Genomic DNA, 23,088 nt, shown 5'->3' on the forward strand with positions numbered 1-23,088 from the left:
ATATATACATAGGTGCAGAGACAATGTGTGTGTGCGTGCGTGTAAATATAGTAATACATTCACTCTTAGCATACTCTTTACGACTACATTTCTTCAAATGTATTCCAGGTTCTTTCACCCTTTCATGCAAACTATAGTTTACTTTACATGCAGAGTTTTCACAAATCGTGTAAGAAACAAAAAATAGATCAGCTGAAACACATGATCAAAAAAGCCCTTTCTCTAAAATTCGAAATTTCTGAATATACTAGACCAAATGAGTTTTCCCTGGTTTGAAATTGTGTTGGAATTGCTTCAGGTGTATCACACATACTTGCAATTAGAAGAAGTCTTTCCGCTTCAGCTTCTTCTAGCGACCCTTTTCCATGCTCTTCATCAACACAACAGTTAAGAGCCTGGCTAGCTTGATAGATCACTGTCTGCTGCAAATTTATTTCATTATTGAGTTCCTAGTGAAACCAATGAGAGGAGGGAAAAAAACCCACATTTTTAATCACCATTTTCACCTTCCTTAAATTTTAATTATAACTTATCCAATTAGATAATTTCCAAAACCTCCAGAGAGTTAAGTCAAAATGTTACAGTTTCACTATTCAAGTTTCTAGACTATGTACCAAAAATATCTAACATGCTATAATACATTAAACAATAAACATTCTTCCTTGTGAAAAGACTTTCAACTCATACTTATTCAAATTATACTTTTATTAAGGAGCTATATCTTACAAAGTAGAGATTTAGAAATTAATGATTCATTTTATTTAAATCACATGTATGTTATAGTTTTTCAAATGCTTTCCTTAGCATAAAAGAATGCCTAAGAGCAAAATAAATGTCACATTTCACCATCACCTAATTTATAGTTATACTTTAATGATATTTATGAGAAATATTCTTTTTTAAACACCTTTATTGTGGTATGATTCCTGTACAGTAAACCACACATATTTCAGATGTACAATTTGATGAATTTTGATAAATGTAATATAACACCAATGAAACCACCACCACAATCAAGACAGCTAACATTTCCATCACTCCCTAAGAGGTGCAAATTTCAAATTCCCAATTTATCCCTTCCCACCCCCTTTACCCTCTGGTAACCATAACTTTGTTCTATGAGAAACATTCTTAAAAATAAGTATTTCAGCAATATCAAACAAGCGTCTAACTTTTCCAAAAAAGGGGACCTTTCTCAAACTGAATTTAAGCATAAACTACTGAGCTCCTATGTGTCAGACACTGTTCTAATCACTCAGGATACAGAGATGAATAAGGCGGGCCCTTTTCCTCAAGTAGATCACAGTCTCATGCCATAAACATTCCAAATCCCCTTTCCAAAGAAGTACATACCTGCATTTTCTGTTTGATGTTAACCTGACAAGGAAAGCCATTCTCTTTTTCATCCAATTTTGAAGAAACATCTTCCTTCCGAACAATCACCTGCTTTATTGAAGGACGGTCTGTTTCTTTGACTCTTTGAGATCTATATGCATCAATGCTTCAGAAAATAAGTTATACTCTGTTAGAAATCCAGCAACACACTAAGCAGTATCCCTTATTGAACATATCAGCAGAACTCGATATTGATACTGCAACATATCAGCAGAACACTCCACTAGGATAGAAAATGCCATTGGGTGAAAGCAAGGCTGACCAAAGCTATTCCAAAGTTTTATAAAGATTAACATTAATAACATTATAAGTATAAATAACACAACTTGTTATGGCAATTTAAACCATGACTTTAGTGAGTGAATGTCTTCCGAAATGTTCTTACCTATAAGGAAGATCACGATCTTCAGAACCAAGGCTATCACCAGACTCAGCTCGAGGGACACGGGGTCTCCGGAATTTTCCTGGCTTTGGACTTTCATCACTTATGCTGGTGTCTTTTAATTCCAACCTAGACGAAGAAACTAAATTCTGCAGGAAAGCACATCAGAGATTAGTAGGTTTTATGGATGACATTGATTCTAAATGAGAAATCGGAGGAATTGAATGAATTCTTATCTATTACTAGAAAATAAATATCCAGTAAGTTGACTGATTCATCATAAAAACAAGGCAAACTAAAATAAGTTCCTAAAAAGTGTATGAATAGAAGTTCAAAGTCAGCTGAAGCCTACACTGTAACTCTTTTTAAAAATATTTCTAATTGAATCAATTTCCAAGCAAAGCTACAGTTACTCAATTTAGGGTGATGGCTAATAACAGGAGTTAACTCTCAATAAATATTAGTTATCTGTCAGGTGATAAATACAAATAGGATTTAAGATTCACTTCAACCCCATGATGTAGGTATGTTTTTAACCTCATTTAACAGATGAAGGAACTGTGGCAAAGAAGGTAAATAACCTGAGCAACAAACATCAGTAAATGACAGAGCCAGGATTTGAGCCCAAATGGCTGGCCTTTTAAGCCATGTTACAGTTGGGATTTTACCTAAGGCCAACAGGAAACCACTGAAGAGTTTTAAATTCTCTTTTAAGAGAATTAACATTGGGTTTACAAAGTACCCCTGGCTACAAAGTGTCAAACCCCCACACATCAACTAGAACAAAAGGGGATCCCAACACTACTTAGTTTCCTTATGTCCTGGCCCTGTTAACATTTAGTCTTTTCTTACCTCTGGACTTACCACACCAACTGTCTGTGCTAATGGAGTAAGTAAAGACATTGAGGAGATATTCAGCGCATCCTCCTGTTCTTCGCTGCTTTCTGCGTCTGCTTCATCTATCTCCTCTTGGATCTTTTCCACATCTAGTTCACCTTCCTCTAGGACATCACTGAAGATGTCATTAATTACTTTTGAACTGTTGATATCATCGTCATCATCCACGCTCATCTCAATTTCACGTACCACTTCTGAAAAATATTTCGATAGGTGAATGCTGTGATATAGACCACTATATATGCTAACATTCATATGCTTACTCAATAAACAGGGGAGAAAACGCTAAAAAAAAAAAAAAGTACCTCCTAAACAAAACAAAACAAACAAACAAAAAAAACAAAAAGAAATAGAATACTAATAATATAAAGTTCCAACAACATTTTTAAGTAATGAAGGTGGGAACTATCAAAAGCTGATTCAGTGCTTTGGGTTTAAGAAAGAATATTAAGTACGAACTCAGACTGCAAGATAATGACCAAAAGCTTCAGCTTTACAAAAAACATTTTCAAATAATTCTTTTCCTTTTGTTGGGAACTGCCCTTTCATATTGCACTCAACAACAGGAAACCATTAATATTATTCAGGACGAGTTCACAAATAAGCTCCACGGGTCACTAATTCTTCTAACAGTACACGCAGAGTGTGGAAGGGCAGCGCATTCCTTTCTCTGTGAAAGTGAGCAATAGCCTTTATCAGATTTTCACTGGGGTCCGTCTGGACCTAAGGATAACTGTGAACAGTACTGTATCTTTGTGGAAGCTAGAGTACTTCCTAGTTGGAAAAAAAAAAAAGACTATTATAAAATCACAAGACATTCTGAAATACAGAACACTGTATATTTCAATATGTGTTTCCATTAATATACTATTTCTTATAGTGTGTCCAGAGTTAATAAGAAATAAACAATGAAAACCAACCAGTCTGCTGTTCAATCTTTGGGTCTGATGTTACTTTTAAGGACTTGTCCTCTTCTAAAAACAATGTTATTTTCAAAGGGCTAGACTTCGTCATTTCACATTCAGTAAAACCTAAAAATATTTTAAGAAAAACCATATGAATATATATAAGAACCTAGAAATTTTTGATTAAGGAATCTTATGTATCTTTTTTTTATTATAAAACTATGCATTTCAAATCTAGAGATGTACAAAGAATCCCCCAAAACACCTGCCTTCTCTTAACTTTCCCAACTCTCTCTTCTTCTCCATCAAGAGAAAGGGGACATCAATATTACCAGGTTATTCCTTGTCTTCCAGCTTTCCCCCGTATGCATACATATGTGTATATCCTTTTCTTTTATCAGAAAGTGATACTATACATGGTGTTCTGCACTTTGTTTTTCATTTTAAAAAAAAAGTATCAATACAAACACTTAACTAGCAATAGAAAAAAACTACCTCAACATAATAAAGACCATATATGAAAAGCCTACAGCTAACATTATACTTAATAGTGAAAGACTGAAAGCTTTTCCTCTATGATCAAGAACAAGACAAGCTAGAGATAAGCCCACTCTCACCACTTCTATTCAACATAGCTTTAAAAGTTCTAGTCAGAGCAACAGGCAAGAAAAAGAAATTAAAAGAATCCAAATTTTAAAAGAAGTAATATTATCTCTGTTCACAAATGACATGATCTTCTATATAGAAAACTCTAAGATGCATAATATTTTATGATACCCAAAATGGAGTATAATCTATAAAAATTTTGAATCATGTTATACACCTGAAACTAATACTGTAAATCAATTATAACTCAATTAAAAAAAAAAACTTTTGTGTATCAAAAAAGACAAATGAGGTAACAAGGCAAACTATGGAATGAGAGAAAATATTTGGAAATCATATATCTGATAAGGGGTTAATACTCAGAATGTATAAAAAACTCCTATAGCTCAACAACAACAAAAAAATCAAATAACCTTATTAAAAATTGGCAAAGGACTTGAACAGACATTTCTCCAAGATAATATACAAAAGGCCAACAAGCATGTGAAAAGACACTCAATATCACCAATCATAGGAGAAATACAAATCAAAATCACAGTGAGCTAACAGTTCATACCTATTAGGATAGCTACTATCAAGGAAGCAGAGAATGACAAGTGTTAGCAAGGGTGTGGAGAAACTGGAACACTTGTGCACTGCTGGTGAGATTGTAAATAGTACGACTGCTATGGAAACCAGTAAAATGGCTTGTCAAAAATTTTTTTAACCTTTTTTTTTTTAATGGAGGCACTGGGGATTGAATCCAGGACCTCGTGCATGCTAAGCTCTACCACTGAGCTATACCCATCCTCCTCCAAGCTTCTCAAAATATTAAAAACAGAACTATTACATGATGAAGCAATCTCACTTTTGGGTATACAGCCAAAAGAATTGAAAGCAGGGTCTCAAAGAGATATTTGCATACCCACCCGTGTTCATAATAGCACTATTCACAATAGCCAAGAGGTAGAAGCAACCCATAGGTCCATCAACAGATAACAGATAAACAAATGTGGGAGATATATAGAAGGAAATAGTATTTAGCCTTAAAAAGGAAGGAAATCCTGTCACATGCTTGACATGTGACTTGTCAATATGGATGAACCCCGTCACATTATGCTAAATTAAATATACTAGCCACAAAAAGACAAATATTTTATGATTGCACTTATGTGAGGTATCTAGTCAAGTTCATAGAAACAGAAAGCAGAATGCTGGTTGCCAGGGGCTGAGAAGAGTGGGGGATGGGGCATTGTTGTTCAATGGGTTTTGAGTTTCAGTTTTGCAAGATGAAAAAGTTCTGGAGATCTGTTCCTTAACAATGTGAATATACTTAAAGCTACTGAAGTGTACACTTAAAAATTGTTAAGATGGTAAATTTTAATAAATGCTTTACCACAACTTAAAAAAATTTTTTTTTAACTATGATATGTTTAATGTCATTACATGCAAAGCTACCTTAATCTTTTTAAGCAGCTACATAATATGTGATTACATTGATTTAGCACAGTTTACTTACAGTCTTCTGTGGATGGGCATTTAGGTTGTTTAAATCTTATTACTATTAAAAATGGTGCTACAATTAATATCTTCATACGTACATCTTTGCACATTAGTTCTAAGAACTCAACTTACAGAAACACTTGCAGAGAAGCTGAATTAAAGAGCGTGCACACTTTACAATTCAATAGATATTACTCAATTTTTCTCCAAAAAAAAAGTTACAGTAATTTATACTCCCATCAAGAGTATGAGTCCTCACCCTGGAGAGAGAACTAAGGAAGAAGCATATTGCATGGCTAGATATTTGAACAAGTACATGGAAAAGAAGAAATGAATCTGTCTTTTTACACTAGCACAGCATTTCTGCTTTCTAATCCAATTTCCAAAACCATGGTAGATTGAAATCTACACTTGAAGTGAAGTAGAAATAGAAAATGATTACCTGTAGGTTCTGTACTAGAGGGTTTTGCTGGTATCTGATTTTCTGTCACCTTTTCTGTTACTGGAAGTGATGGAGTATTTGCTCCAACTTGATGTTTTTTGAGAGGAGTGTTCTGAGAGCGAAGTTCCTGCAAAAAGCAAATGAAGAGACAAATTTTACTTCTTAAAACTATAATTTTTTTCTTTATACATGTTATTAAATGAAACAAATAAGAATTATTCTATATAAGCTTCCTCAGAACAAAATCAATAATGCACATGAACGGGTCCAGCCATGTTTAGAACAAAAGCCCGTGCTAGTTTATATTCTTGGTAATTCACAGTATGTAAAACCTTTTTTAAAGATCAGCGAGTAAGAGAATGAAAATTCACATCAGAGGTCAGCTTTAGATAAACCAATTCAAGTGAAAGCCACATATGGGGAAAAAACAATTCCCCCGAGCCACTGATCTCATCCCACACCTATAAAATGTAGTGACAGCTTCTGTATTAGGATGCACTCATCACTTATTCAGTGCGTAAAATGCAAAGAAAACAAAGGACAAAAACTGATCAGAAGGAAAGAAAAGAGAGAAGGGGGGAAAAATCTGAGTCTTTTTTAATCACTTACAAGGCTATGAAGAAAAACATTCATTGTTTGTGTGTTTTTGAAAAGGTTTTATGATTAAAGCAATAATTGCAATAAGCAAATAAAAGTAAGAATAGTAGCAACTAATATTTGGATACAGCTTATTACGTGCCAGTCACCCTTCTAAGCACTTTATATTATAAAAGCCTCACTTAATCCTCCCAATGATCCTGTAAGTTAGGCAATATTATCTCCATTTTACAGAAGAGAAAACTGAGACAAAGGAGTGTGAAATAACTTACACACACAGCTAGTAACAGGTAGAGTCAGTTTACAAATCCAGGAATTCTCGTTCCAGATCTAGTTCCAGACTACACTGTCGCTCAAGTTAGAAGAAGCGTTTGATGTACAAACACAAAGCAAACTAGCAAATGCTGTGCTGGAAACTATTTCAAGGGTAGGTAAGAAGCTTGGGGAGGAGAAGAAAAGATAGGACAAGACCATTACAGAAGAATGGACCGGGCATACCTTGAGAGTACAAAGCTTTTGTGCTTTGTATACAATAGGAACTCAAACATTTGTTGAGAAAATGAAAGAATGACTGTGGTGGTAAGGAAACGCCAACTACCCTCATTCTCAGGCTTAAACCAAAGCTTGAAAACACAATGCTAAATAAAGTCACTAAGCTCCATCTCCTTTTACTGTGGATCACTGCCTGAGGATAAACACAGTGGTGAAAGAAGGAGGCTCTGGGCTCAGGTCTGGTCAGAACCTGTAGCTTCACCACTTACCAACTGTGAATCTTTGGACAAGTGATTTACCCCCTAAATCTTAGTTTCTCACCCAGAAAAGGGGGAATTACGTTACTCCCTGGTTTACAGTGTTCATAGGAGGATTACATGATGCATTAAAAACAAAACAAACAAACAAAAGTACTTACCAGAGGCCCGGCATACTGTAGACGTTGAATAAATATTGTAATAACCTTATTATTTCTGTCTTTTCCATTAGTCTCATCTGCATACTGCTCTGTATTTTTCTCTTCCCTAAGTCAAACTCCCCGCTAACTGGGCTCTCTGAAAGCCCTTTAAAGTGCCCAAACAGCCCTCTTCCCTGATAAACAAACCCCCCTACATCCTCGTCCTCTTCACTAAATATCCCCTCCACTTTCTAGCCCTATCAGAAGCCCAGCTCCCACATACAGACACACCTTACAGCTGACTAACAAAGCTGGTTGTCTCCCTGAACCCTAACAGCATGAGGGCAACGTCCTTTCCAGTCTCTAGCAATACTTCCACATTCTTAGAAATCCTCTTTTAAAAGCTCCTTCTCCTTTGAGGCTCCAGCCATCTGATCACCCTACTTCTCTAGTCCAAGACCTGCCACCGGATGGGTGATGTTAGTACCCACAAGTACTTTCCAAACAATATCTGGGCCCCTCAGTTGCATGAACACTTCAACTCCAAAACTTCCACCACCACTGCAATCCAGCCAGCCACTGAAAATCCGTTTCTTCCCTGAAATCCTAGATGCAAATATCCCACTCTAACAGCACCTCTAATCTCTCTCTCTCACACAGGAATTCCTACCAGATCCTGTTCTTTGGCCTCATGGAGACCTCTGGTCATTTGACGTTTTCCTTCCTCTCACCCCTACCTGTTTCCCTACACTCACATCCACATTAGACCTTATGACCCTTCACTTCAGTTTTACCAATATTTTCAACCCCCCACCTCAACTGGACTTCCATTCCTCTTATCAAATCCCCAACCCTGGAACAACCCAGCTTCTCCATGTCTATACCCAGGCTCTTTGGACATACCTAGGGAAAAACTCACAAGTGTGTAGTCGGGTTCCACTATAAATCTACGCTCTCACACTCCACCTGATTCTCAGCACTACCCCCTAGCCCTTCTCTTTCGGAGTCAGGCCTCTCTTCCATCTTTCAGAGTATTTCACCTGTCACCTTCCCATCACTCAGAATGAACCAAGAGAAGCAATCAGATAGAATATCTACCAGTTTTCTGTCGCCATAGCTCTAGAACTATCAGCCCCCAAATACTGCTTTCCTTCTTCCTTTTTATCACACCAGGAACTGTGCTAATCCTGTCCTTTCACTGTGCTCTGGCATCCATCCACTCTAACCTCGTCAAAGACTCACCCCTTCCCATCAATTATCACCCCCCTCTCCTTCCCATAGACACCAAAAGTGACTTAAGTCTCCTCAGAAAGAAAAAAATGAACACAAACACAAACCATACATCACCTCCTTATCCCTCTCCAGCCCCCACCGACCTTCTCCCTCCCCCGCAGAACTTCTGAGGACTGGCCCACATGCCCGGGCTCTGCTCTTCACTCACTACTACCTGCATCCCACCCTCACCGCTTCCCTAAAACTGCTCCGCCTAGTCACAACAAGCTCCTTCTTTCCAAGCCCAGTGATCTCGGTCCAATCCACACTTGACAACAACGCTTGACAATACCAACCACTCCTCCCTCCTCTGAAAGGCTCTTTCTCCCCTTGCCTTTAGTTACACCACATTCAACTGCTTTTTCTTCCTGCTTTTTGGCTGCTCTTTCTAAGGGTACCACAGATGAGTTTTGAGGCGGGGAACTCCTCAGCTCCCTGTTACGTGTTCAGAATTTTCTTTATGGGCATATGTGAAACAGTCTAGGCAGGGATTTCACAGGTTTATCGGAGATTATTTAACACAAAAGAGTTTAAGAACTGTTGCCCTATATTTTCCAAAGATGTAGAAGGAAAATCATGAGACTGTGAGATAGTGGCAACCAAGTGAAGCAGGTTCTTCAAACAGAAGAGAATGATCAACAATGTCAGATGCTGCTAGTAGGTCACGTTAAACACCTGAAACTTGACTACGGATGATCACTAGTGAATTTGATAAGGGTATGGTCTGTGGAGCAGGTAGTGGTGAGAGTTCGAGTGGAGAGATGAAGAGAGAAGGGAGGGGAAAGACAGTAAAAGTTAAGTAGAGGCAGTGTTTTGAAAGAATTTAGATGAAAAGGAGGCAAAGGAAGGGAGGGCAATGGGGGATCAAAGGAGCTGTTTTTAAGATCATAGATAATAGCTTACTCTATGCTGATGGGAGGGATTAGAACATTCACCCCTTCTTTCAAAGATAAATTTATTGAGCGCCTACTGTGAGCCAAGCACTAAGAACGTAGAGATGAATAAGGCTCTCATAGACAGAGGTGGAAGGCAAATTAAGACAATTACAGGAAGATCAATATTCCAGTGAGGTAAACACAGGATGACATGAACCAAGGGGACGGGGGGAGGACGGCCAAGTAAACACTTGCAGAGGGGATTAAAGTGTGACCTGTTCTCAGTGAAGCAGGAGCTCACCACAGAGATACTTCATCCAGAGAGAAGAGCAAGGCAAAGGCAAAGAGATCTGAAAACATGGGGACATTGGAGAAACTGCAAATAGTCCACATGACAAGACTGAAGCACACATGGGGAGGAGCAGCGAGGAGAAGCCAGATTCTAGATATTAAGTCAAGCACTTCAGACATTTTTCTGAGGATGGCTATGGGATGCTCTCCAGGATTTTAAGCAAGTGAATACATGAATACATGAATATCTGCCTTTTAGAAATATTTTTCTGGCAGCAGTGGTTAGATGGACTGGAGAGCAGCCAGACTAGAAGCAAGGTGTTCAGTACAAAGCTATGCTATTGATTAAGGCAATGGCACAGAAAATACAGAGGACAAGGCAGCTTGGTGACATACTTGGAAAATGTATCACTGGATATGTGTGTGTGTGTACGCAAGCACCAGAGGCCAGGGGGTGGGAAGACACAGCAATAAAAGGAAGGAGCCAAGGAGGAACCCCCAGATGTTTTAGATGATGAGATACTGAGTAAAACTCTAAGCGAAGACATGACTACATGGGGCAGAGACGCCAGCAAAGTGTAGAAAGCTCCACCAGCCAACCAAAGCTCAACTAGAGTTCAGGAGAGAGGTGAGGGCAGCAGAGCATCATTAGCATGTCGGTGAGTGGCTGAAGCTAGATATAAGGATGGGAAAGAGATGTCCCAGGACAAGTGAGATAAAACAAAGGTTGAGATCAGAACCCTGGGAAACACGATTTGTTAAGCAAAGGAACTGATTAAAAACAAAATCAAACAGATCCTTCTCAAAGAATACTGGTTAAACATACTGTTCTATTTCTTGTGTTAAATATAGTTCTATTATTTTTAGCTTAAAAATATATCCTAACACAGGGAAATTAAGATGTATAAATTTCTAGTTACAAAATAAATGAGTCACAGGGATGAAATGTACAGCATGGAGAATACAGTCAATATTAAAATAATATCTTTGCATGGTGACAGATGGTAACCAGACTTATCATAGTGATCATTTTGTAATGTACAGAAATATCAAATCACTATGTTGTGTGCCAGGAACTAACATGGTGTTGTAGGTCAATTATATTTCAAAAAACAAACAAGCAAACTCACAGAAAAAGAGAGTTTTGTGGTTACGAGGCAGGAGTAGGGGAAGGGGGAATTGGATGAAGGTGGTCAAAAGGTACAAATATCCAGTTATAAGATAAATAAGTACTAGAGATATAATATACAACGTGATTAATTAACACTGTGTGTTATATATGAATGCTGTTAAGAGAGTAACTCCTAAGAGTTCTCATCACAAGGAAGAAATATGTTTTCTTTTTATTTTGTATCTATATGAGATGATGGATGTTCACAAAACTTATTGCAGTAATTATTTCACAATGTATTATACTGTATGCCTTAAACTTACACAGTGCTGTGTGTCAATTATATCTCAATAAAACTGGAAGAAAAAAATTTAAATGTATATATATATAGTAGATAGTTTAACACAGTAGAAATTTTGTTGAAGGCTAATCAATGAAATTTAACATAGAGTAGTATGAGTGAAGAGAAATCTGGAAGGTATTTGGTAACTAAAAAGATTACAGATAGTGTTAAAGTATGGTATTGGGGGGAGAGATATATGATCATTGATGAAAAAAGTACATTCTGAGAAACATTTTGAAAACAGCATCTAAGCAGAATGTTAAAAGAAATCTGAAATCAATTGAATGATGAGAATAATTTTGTAGACCTGATTTTAAGTAGGTCATAAGTGAATATGATAAAAAGTTCCATTACATGAGAAAATATGACAAGAGAAAAGCAAAGTTGGTATGAACTTTTAAGGAGTTTATGAATGGAAAGTGGCATAGTTAACAGGAACAAGAAAATGTATAGAGTTATTTTACAGTGAAGAACCAGAAGTTAGATCCCAGCACTACTTTGGTACCCAGTTCACTTTTATATTTCCTGTTTATGTTACCTGTTTGGTTATAGGATTTAATTCTAGCTGTTTGCTTCTTGAGTTTTCGCCTTTTTCTGCACTCCATAAATTGCCCTTGTCAGAACGGCCACGAAGACATGCTAGTTCTTTTTCACGTTCCTAAAACCATCAAAAACTATTTTACACAAGCGCCAACAGTATGTTTAGTAATATCCAAACACTAGTAACTTTACTCGTCTTCAGTTTTAAGATTAAATTCACGATACACATGGAATACAGGATAATAATATTTCTAACTTGAAATAAGTGATACAGAGAATATACATGCTCTTTATCTCAGTCAAAAAGACTGGTGTCAGAATTCATAGTTTGATTTCTAGGTTCTATGCTGAGATCACATAATAAATAATGTTAAAAGCAGTAAGCCATACCTGCTTGAGTTGTTGCGCTAAATGGGTAGTAGATGAAGATGCGTTTTGCCTGAACAATCTTTCTCGTATGGCCTTTGTATTTGGAGTGACAATGGGGGTTCTTTGGGGTGTGCTACGAGCTGGACTTCCTTTGATGTGTTCTTGACAACGCTCTCCAAAGCGTTCCAAGAAAGGCTTAATTCCTGCTCCTCCTACAGAAAACACATACATTTTTGGAGGCTATTCAGAATAAGTAACAATTATGATTTCTATGGGAGAAGTTCTAAAATCCAGTCCAGCTTCAAAATGCTTTAATTTTACTAGGAACATTCAGTCAGAAAGTAAACATTTAGTAAGAAAATAGTTCAAAAAAAATTTTATCGTACTACTTAATTCCATATCCTAAAATTTTCTTATAGGATTTAATTCTTTAAAAAAGAGGAATTTTTAAAAGGTAGAGTGAGAGGAGACTGGGGATTAGAAAATCCTTAAACTAAATAATCAGAACGTAAATGACTGGAAATTGATTGCACATATATTAACAATACACCCTAACCACCACCAAGCGTCCTGACCATAATAACCAACTACTAATATTTCTACAGCCCAATATACTTTATCATGTTTTTAGTAAGTCTAACATGAAAATCTAATGATTAAATCATTTATCACTTCCAAAAAGAAAAATTAAGGATAATTCACTTTATCAATGTTTTGATTTTACAAAAATCTTAAAACAGTACTCATCTGAAATAGTATGAGGTACGTTTAAAATAGGACAAATGGGATATACATCACTTTTATTACAAGGATGCTAGGGTTGTATTATATAAAAGGAAGTTTGTCTATATCAGTAATTGGCAAACATTTTCCTATACAGAACCAGAGAGTAAACATCGTTGGCTTTGCAAGGCATATGGCCATTGTCACAACTACTCAAGTCTGCAATGAAGCATGAAAGCAAAAGCAGTAAATGGGCTTGGCTGTGTTCCAATAAAACTTTATTTGCAAAAATAAGTGAAGGGTAGGATTTGACCTATGACCATAGTTTGAAGACTCCACATGTCACATATTACCACTCCATCCCATATCTCAAACTAGAGTCCATTAAGAATACAAATGAGTGTGTAAATTAAATATCTCTGAGGTCCTGTTAATGTATTCTGGGTATATTCAGTAGCCAAGAATAATAAAAAGAATGCTTCTTATTTATGTCATTCTTATCTATGTCATTAAGTCTAGAAAATTGGGAGTAATAGTCCGATTCCATGTGGGGATTTTGCTACTATTTCCACTTCTCATTTTGGCTCATCTGGAAACTGACTGGTTTCTACTTACTCCATAACTAATGGATTCCCCACTTCCATCTCTCTGTCTGCTTCTCTTTTATGATAAACTATAGTTTCTGGAGAGATTGTATTTTCAAGAAATTAAAATTAAGAATGAAAACAGTCTTTCCAAAAGCAATTCTAATGAAAAAGAATACAGCTCAAAGTAAACTATACTGCCACTTATTTGAACCATATTTTATAGTCCTGTGTTTCTCACTAACAGCATGTGGGGGTATACCAGAAGGTATAAGTCACCACAAGATAAATATGGACTTCCTGGACCATCAATTTACTATACTAAAATTGAACTTGCATACACTTACACACAATATACACACATACAAATAAAATGGGAGTACAGCCATTTGTATACATATTCCCTTCCCTTTGGTATTAGGGGTGCTTTCATAGTGAAGTTTGAGAAACACTGTTCAGCACACTTGGTTACAAGAATGTTTCTCTATTATGTCCTTAAAATGTGATTTCCAGTTGTATGTGCTTTGTCTACATCAAGAAGTACAGAAGAAAGCATCTAGCATAGTCATTCTAGAAAAAAGCATGTTTAAACTATTAAAACGTAACAGGTTAAATTCTTGGACCAGTAACTGGGCTAGTCTACACTAATGAATATTCATTCAATCAATGACAGCTGAATTTGTGGAAGTCTCACTTGATCCATTTGGACATTTGCCCTGGCAACAATGTACCATTCACAACTGGATATTTAAAATGCAGAGAAAAAACACCCTGAAAATGGTCAGCAGTACTTTGGATTTTTAAAAATACATAACCTGGTGTTGTAGATTTGTCCTTAGCTTGAGACTGCAGACAAACGTCTCTATTTAATTCTTCCTTGGGCTGAACTGTTCGGGGTACAGTGGACTTCTCAACTGGTTTCGATACCGCTGTTTTCAGAGGAATAACAGGAGTTTTTTGAAGAAGTTCAGAATTTTGTATCTCACAATTTTTAGCACTGGTGATGGATGTAGTAGAAGATTTCACTGGGGAAGAAGTAGCTTTCTGAAACATGATAATACTTAGGGTAAATAACAACATTCACAGTATCTAAAGGTAGTCCTACGACAAAACACCTCAAATCCTATCTGCTCGGTAGCCCTTCTGTAAGCTCATGAAAAAACATTTCTTGCTAAGAGAGCAAACCGATTTGAAAGGTTTGGAAAAAAATTAACTTAGAAAATGCTATTATTCAAATTATAATATGTAGTTTAGGCTCATAATATATTGACGGGTAATCTAGTATGAGGGACAGGACCACTCGCTATTTAAAAAAACAATTTCTTTATATTACTGCACTAGTACTTTTATACATGTTAACTGTATTAGGTCAAGTTACATATTTATTTGTATTTTAATTAAGTCAATATTAATTTAACAAAACCATATCATGTACTTGATGGGGAACTACAAGTTCTTCAGTACTTACTATGTGCCAAGCACTCTACTAAGTGCATTACACACATTATCTCATTTAAACCTCCCATAACCCTTTCTTTCCCATTTTATAAATGGAAAAATAAGGTTTTGCAAGATTCTCCAAAGCCACACTTCTAATTATGGGGCAGGGCTGGGACTGAATGCAGGTCTGTCTAATTCTAAAACCTGGCTCTACACTTAAAGACAATGCTCAAAAACATATTTTTTTTCTTTTTTGGTTTTTGAATCTTGTTTTTAAAAACCACTGAGATAATATATGTGCAAAGTAATCTTTCAGATATTTCAAAAGGCTATATACTGTGAAAGTTTTGCCCATCCTTGACAATTGCCCTCTGGAGGTAACTACAGCTACTAGTTTTCAGAGATATTTGGTATCTTGTATTTAAACACATACATAAAGTGTTCTAATGAAGAAAGTAATTTCAGTGGTCTCCCTGATGACCAGGAAGAGGTCCCACCATTCCATATTATATTGTTTAGAATTACATTAGATTAGTGTGATTTAGTTGTCAACTACTAATTTATCTTGGGACAGAGTACCAAATTTATGATTTTTTACTTTCTGTGAAACAAATACTCTAAAAATACATATAAACACCCTATATACATGTTATAAAATAAATACCTACACACACACACACACACACACACACACACACACACACATATACACACATTATCACTCATAATAACAACAACAAAAAAAAGGTTTCCAAAGACCAAAATTCTATTTACTCACCACAGAGCTGGAAGTCGCAACATTAATCAAAGATGCATCCACAGCACTCGAGGATGGGGCTTTATTCAAAGAGGCCTGGCCATCCCTTTGGGAACAGCATGTAGCTTCCTGCTCAACACTGCTGCTATTGATCCTAGCAGATGCTCCACTTGCAGAGGAAAATTTGGATAAACAAGTGGTACCAGGCTGTTCTTGTACACTGCTTTGCTTTGCAGATGAGCTTTTTACATCATCTTCCCAGGAGCAAATAGTTGCAGCAAGGTTGGCCAGACGGCCCCTTCTCCCAACGGGAGTTGCTGAAGCATCTGAAAGGGCTGGTTTGGGAGGGGAGGCAGCCTTTTCCTCTGATGGACACTGTTGACATGGGTGAGCTTTCAGGTATATTATCTGAAAATGTTTTCAGAAAAAGAGTTAAAAACCCATAAGTTATGGTCTCATATGCATGAAATTACCAAGCTGCTTAAATTTGACAATATATTTTTAAACCAGACACTTAGTCCAAATTTTAAAAAAAAATTGCTACATCTATTTTTTTCAATTTTTTAATAGATTATAAACCTATAAGATACCATGCATTTAGGTTATATTTTTAGAATTAATTCATGATGTTATAACACTGCAGAATTTAAGGTTACATATTCCATATATTTGTTTTAAAAATGGCTTTGAGCAGTACTATACAATAGAACTTTCTGCAATGATGGAGATGCTCTATATCCATGCTGTCTAATACAGAGCACCTGAAATGTGGCTAGGGCAATAAGAAACTTCACTTCATTTTAATTAATTTGAATTTAAAAGCTACATATGGCTAGTGGTTACAGTACTGAACAGCATAGGGTTAGACTAAAATGTTTTTCCACACAGTTCCTTCATTTGGAGATAAATCTCCAATAAGTAACACTTAACTGACAAAGGCATGTATGCACAAAGAGTACACAAGGAAGTCAAAGTTCACAGCATTTTCTAGTCCACAAAGTCAGTCAATGGAACAGGTATTCTTCCTACTGTCCAAGGCTTATTCCTCTGCCTGAAGTTTTAATTCAACTCCTCCAAAGCCTTCTCAGGGATCTCACTCCAGATAACCCCTTCTTCCTCTCTACAGACTTTCTTTTCTGCACATAAATATGCTCAAGACTCTCGCATTCTAAAACTAAAACCAAACGTCCTCTCATCAACATTCACCCTCTTTTAGCTACTGTCCCTCCTTTCCTGCACAATATTCATTCACTACTCAACTCACTTCAGTCTGCCTTCTGCCTACACCACTGCCCTGAAGTTGCTTTTGCTATTGTCACCAGATGCCTACACACTTTGCAGGCCTTATATTGTATTTCCATTTGTGACATTATCATCTACTAGTTCTGTCTTTATGGGCTTGACTTCATGGTCTCCCTCTAATGATCAACCACGTCCATATGGCTATCCCACCAGCACCCCAAATAATATATTGAGTTCAAATTGCCCCAAACACATTCCTCCTCATCATGGCCTCTTCCTCCATTTTCCCTAATCATCTACCACCCTGTCATCAAGTCCCACAGATCCTTTCTTCTAAATCTCTTAAATCCAGCCTCCTCTGCACTTTCAGACCATTATCATTATGCCTGAATTATAACATTAGCCTTCTAACTGGTCTTTCTGCTTCGAATCTCTTCAGTCCCTCCTCAACGCTGATGCCAGCATGATCTTCCTAAAACATCTGCCTACTTAAACTCTCCTGGTACTTCCCCATCACCTCCTGCTTAAATTCCAAATGCTCTGGACCCTGCTGCTTTCTCCAAGCGTATCTCTTCCTTCTCTACCACATGAACTGTGTACTGGAATACTCTTCATACGGACACTATGTCCTTGGTGCCTCTGTGCTTTTTATACATTCTGTTGTTTCTGCCTAGAATACCTCTACTGTCTGAAGCCAGCCGCCCCTCGAAGTCCAGGTGAATTGCCTCTGCCTCCTCCAGGAAAGCTTCCCTGACCACCAACTCCCCTACAATACCATTTTGCATGCCTTTATCATTTTCCTTAGAATAGGCACTAACCTCTAAGCAGATGACAGTTTTATTACCATGTTTTAGGATTGGGCTTTAAAGACCTCTAGCTCTTCTAGCTATTCTCTATCAGAAAGAAAGGACTTCAGATAAATTACATTTTAGTATAATCCCTCAAACATTTAATCAGCTTATATCCACAGCCTTGTATAGCATTCACTAAATCATTCATCACAAACACTTTATTCACACGTTTCAATGCTTAAAATTAGACAGGCTACGATGCTTTAATGAGATTTCTTTTCAAGGCTGAGGCAGGCATTTGTTAACATTTGCTTTCAAAATATTCAAAATCACTGCTGCAACGTTTTCTTCTCTAGAACGTTTAGGGCCTTGGTTGTTCTTCTGATCACGTGTTAAATCACACCCCTCTTTCTTTTTTCAAAAAAAGAAAATCTGCACTCTGCTGCCCTTGGATACTCCCTACAGAACAAAAACGGGACACCATTCTATTCAGGCAAATCTACTGGTAGCCTCTCCAGGCATCATAAAGAAGCCTGGTTAGCCCCACCCACTACGAAAAGAAATAGGTATAATTGACAACATGGAGTATCAGCACCCTGATATGCACCCAAAAAAATCAGGCAGGTCACAGTTGGTAGAAGTTGAGCCCTAGAGTCAAACTACTGGGTTTGGGGTTTTAGCTGTCAACAGTGGGCAGGTGTCTTAGCCTCTCTGAACCCAGTTTCCTCTTCTACAACATGAGGAAAAAGCAGAGTGTATGTCTTAACGATTGTTGTAAGAATTAAATGCTATACTATTTTAGAATAAAAAAGTGTCTAGCATTTCACACAGTAAGTATTTGCTCTTGAGATTATCATCACTGCCAGAAGGGATAATCTTAAATACTCTGTTATCCAATACTTATCAAAATTTCAGTTAAAAGAGTTGATAATTTATGGAAGACTGCCTGAAATATATGCAGCCCATCCATTTCTTCAGATCACTTGGTCTTAATTCTGGCTCTGCATCAGAATTACCTATAGAGTTTAAAAAAAAAAAAAAGAAGAAGAAAAGAAAGAAAAAAAGAGCACACCCCAGGGCTCCACTGCACTCCTGAGATTCCAATCCAATGGTCTGAGTGATTCTGATACACAGGAGCTGGGTTGAAAGCCAAAGCTTGAGGAACGCTTCCTTGGGGAAGGCCCAGTCGCCACTGAGTGGTCCACTGCACTGTGCTGGCTCATTCTGGAACTCCTTTACTGAAATGAGCTTGGAGCCAGGCTGTCTGCCTACCTTGAGAAATGTTACATACTTGCTAGCTCCCATGCCATTTTTGAGGACCCAGGGAAGAAAGTTCTCTATGGTTCCATTTTTGATCTTATAAACATTAGTCATGTAACTGACAGCGTTTCACCTCTTTGCGTTGGAGGCTAGCAAGTTCAGAATCATCTCCAGCAAGTGAGGAAGACCTGAAGGCTGGGATTTAATAAACCAATTTACCCTTCACTATGTTTTTCCTTCTCTTCACCTTGATTTCCTTATTTTTCTCATTTTTAATACAGGCATTTTTATAAGTCATCCAAGGCTTTTTTGGTAACAAGGTAGGAGATAAATAAAATTTATCGCAGAACAAACGACCCTGCTGCATGACTGCTGATCTGCTCTCAGGCTCTCCATCAGATTCTGGGCCCATGAAAGGCAAAGACCAGGTCACTGTATCTGCCTCCAGCATCTTAGCTTTGTAGGTGCTCAATAAATGTCTTTTGAAGTTTTCTCTCTCCCCTATTGAACAGCATCGCATACCTTGGTCACTCAAGTTTATTTAATTAGTGAATTCATGAAACAGGATTACTTGAATATAGAACCGAAGGTCAGCAGTACTGATAATGCTAATAGTTTAATCTCTACTTCTTTTTATTGCAAATAAAAGATAGTTCCATTGCAAGAGCAGGTTTTTGTGAGTGAGTCTTAAGAACCTCATCATCATCTGCTTCAATGAGAACACAACCAATTGATAAATATATACTGATATATAAGCCACTTGCAAGTATTGCTTGCAAATGGATACTCAGGATATCGACGAAAAAGCATTTACCTTTCATGTGTTAACTGATACATAACATTTTCAACATACCAAGTTGAATCTTACTGAAGCAGATTTAAAGACCACGCCATCCATGTAATTATACCTGTCACATCTTCGTTATCCCAATAGCGCCGTTGCTCGGCCAGCTTTTGCATTCGTGCTTTGACTGAAGAAGCTGCAGTTGCCTCTGATCCTGAGTTCAGGCCTCTCCTCACACCCAGCAGCGCTGCCGGGGCAGCTGTGGAATCACTAACAGGAGCTGGTGCCTGTGGCTGTGCCTGAGGGGACATAGGACTCGGAGAACAAGGTTTTGTAGAAGCTGACTCAACCGGTTTTTCATTTTCCAAGTTAGAAACTTCTACTTCAGTGTTGTCAGAACAACGTTTTTTTGATGGTGATGGTTTTGGACAAGATTTCTCTAGATTAAAAAGGACAAAAAAAATAAAAATAAAAATTCTGTAATTTCTTACATCATGAAAAACTTGCAGTAAGTACTTAACACATTAATAAAACATTACATCTCTCTATTCCTTTAAATAATTTTACTTACAACAAGAAATATGTAAAATTCTACTTTCTTTCAGTAACTTAGAAATCTAATAGGAGAGATTTCTGTTTAAGCAAACATATAATTTACGAGTTAAAAAATCTTAATGAAACAATATACAAATAACATTTTCAAGATATATGCATAAAACTCTATGTGGTCTTAAGACCCTAGGAAATAAAAAGTGCACACGCACAGAATAAGCAAATGTTCTAAGGGATTTTAAAGATCATACAGCCCAGTCATCACATTTTTACGTAAGAAAAATCAGACCCAGAGAAATCAAGTTACCTGCCTAAAGTGATACAGTGAGTTAAGGAAACTTTCTGCTTTTAAAACAATCTCCCACAAACAATAATAAAAAGGGTAGAACGGTACCTGGCTTGAGGTTTAGGAAGCAGAGAATCAAAAAAAAAAAATGACTGAATTATCTGATCGATATCAAACAAATTCATCAGTACAAATATTTAACATTTCACATTTTAAACTTCCATGAACACCTCTAAAATGAATTTAAAAGTTCTAAAAAGAAAAAAGAGCTATCCAAACATAAGGCATATAATTTTTACCCAAGAATGAGTTTTAACATATCTCCTAAAAAATTAAACTTTAAAATGTAGGGCGTAAATTCCACATAAGGTCAGTTTCATTAGCTGCCTGACCAAGCGTTCTTGTTCTGGCAGTAACCGAAGTAACATGAGGGGGAAGTCATGATTGCCCTCATAAACATCAATCTAATTGAATGTACCTCATGAAACTTTCCAATCTCATTCAACTCATTTACGGACAGATTTTCAATGAATTTGTCTAATCATTTTTTTTTTGGAAGTGTTCCTATTTTAACATGGTTCACCACCTGGATGTGCAGAATTCTTCAAGTTTACGTTTCTTATATAAACAGTAAATATTTCTATTTAAGCATCAAAACCTAGTTCCAGTCACTAGTTTTCAAATACACTGTACTCAATATTTGATTGCAGAAACGTGTGCCACAGTGAAAACAGAAGAGCCTGGACTGAAGCCAGGCCTCTATTTTCTTATGTGATATACAGAGCATTCCCTCCCTTCAAAATGTGTAAACACACAAAAGTAAATTCTCATTCTATAATTAGCTTAGAAAATAATTGTGACCAGCACCATGCCCTCATCTTTTTTGTATTGGTTTTGCCCTCTGTAATACTCTTTGTCTATATGTATTTTAAATTTATACTAAGGAAACTTACCATCTCCAGACTATTCCAAATGCTAGGAAAGATTAAATTAGCTGACTCATGCAGGCTGAGGATGCCAAGATTTAGGAAAGAAAAGATAAGATTCTAGGTGTGTTTGGGTTTGTTTCTGTGTGTATGTGGGGGTTTTTTGTTTAATTTTGTTTTTGTTTAATTTCACCATTCTGTAGACTAACAACCTATACTTTGCACCCAGCTCCAGAGAGATAGTTCAGCAGACAGAGGATGAAAAGGCTCATTACGTTTCAAGCATCTGCAAGCAGGTCTGCCTTTTGTTGCCCTGTTCATGCCAGAGACACCATCTGAACCTGGTGGTGAGCTCTTCTGGCATCGTTGGGGTAGAAAAACCACATCCTTGCCAGTAAATGTTCCACTGCTTTATTATGCTTCCCTTAGGGCTTTTAAGGATATTTTGGAATGAGGAAAATAAAGTTCAACCAATTAATCTGAAATACCTGTTAGAAATTCTGCTCTGGCCTGATAGGTTCTAGGCTTAATATAATAGGCCTGAAATATAATAAAAGGCTGATCTTTCCCCCAGAGGCTATTACATTTGTCTCCCAAAGACCCCCATTCTTCTACACGCCCAATACAATGGTTGGGGCTTATCTCCTTTTAAAAAATGCAAAATTTACTTTTCCCCACCTTCACCACCAGATAGGGGTTGCTGGTTACTTGCTTCTGAAAGCGGCTCCCTGACTCGCTTGGTGTGAGTCACAGACCGTGCTGCTGGGATGGGCCGCTCAGCCATCTTTCTCTGAAGATTCTCTCGTCTGGCACGGGTTCGTTCAAGCAGTTTCTACATATATGATACATCAGAGCATTAAAACACAAGTTCAGCCAAAGGTTCACAAAACTTCAGGTACCTTCTAAAATCCCTAATTGCCATCATGCAGGCTAACAGTTAAACACATTTCAAAAGTGAAATCCTAAGTAATTAAGTCAAGATTCACCAAATGAGCACCCCACATGTCAAAATTATTACAAGCATAATATCAACATTAAAGGGGGAATAAAATGTATAAAGTTAGTTGAATGAGATTTTAAATGACTACAGATCTTTTTCTGCCTCCATCAAAAGGTAGAATCTATTTCCACACCTTTGGATTGGGCTGGCCTTATGATTTACTTTGACCATTAAAACATGGCAGAAGTAGTGATACTGTGTGACTTCCAATCCCAGGCCTCACAATGTCTTGCAGTTTCTATTCTCACTCCCTCGGAACACTGCCACCACATGAAGAAGCCCAGTTTAAGCCCGCTAGGCACATGGCCCAGCTAACTGCCAGCATCAACCACCAGACGTGAAAAGAA

At 37.2% G+C, this 23,088-nt stretch overlaps 1 protein-coding gene across 1 annotated transcript in view; it reads right to left on the reverse strand.

The window, feature by feature from the left end:
• ANLN (anillin actin binding protein) overlaps positions 1–23,088 on the reverse strand; it is a 50,713-nt gene that overhangs the window by 21,984 nt on the left and 5,641 nt on the right. The window contains exons 2-14 of the mRNA XM_032482949.1: positions 22,420–22,573; positions 20,102–20,416; positions 17,760–17,908; positions 15,922–16,308; positions 14,519–14,747; positions 12,418–12,608; positions 12,026–12,145; positions 6,110–6,236; positions 3,595–3,705; positions 2,630–2,868; positions 1,781–1,926; positions 1,354–1,501; positions 314–449 (exon numbers count right to left, since the gene is read on the reverse strand). Coding sequence (XP_032338840.1) covers positions 314–449; positions 1,354–1,501; positions 1,781–1,926; positions 2,630–2,868; positions 3,595–3,705; positions 6,110–6,236; positions 12,026–12,145; positions 12,418–12,608; positions 14,519–14,747; positions 15,922–16,308; positions 17,760–17,908; positions 20,102–20,416; positions 22,420–22,573 — 2,452 coding nt within the window. The remainder of the gene's footprint in view (positions 1–313; positions 450–1,353; positions 1,502–1,780; positions 1,927–2,629; positions 2,869–3,594; positions 3,706–6,109; positions 6,237–12,025; positions 12,146–12,417; positions 12,609–14,518; positions 14,748–15,921; positions 16,309–17,759; positions 17,909–20,101; positions 20,417–22,419; positions 22,574–23,088) is intronic.

This window comes from Camelus ferus, chromosome 7 (assembly GCF_009834535.1).
Source record: "Camelus ferus isolate YT-003-E chromosome 7, BCGSAC_Cfer_1.0, whole genome shotgun sequence".
Lineage (NCBI taxonomy): Eukaryota > Metazoa > Chordata > Mammalia > Artiodactyla > Camelidae > Camelus > Camelus ferus.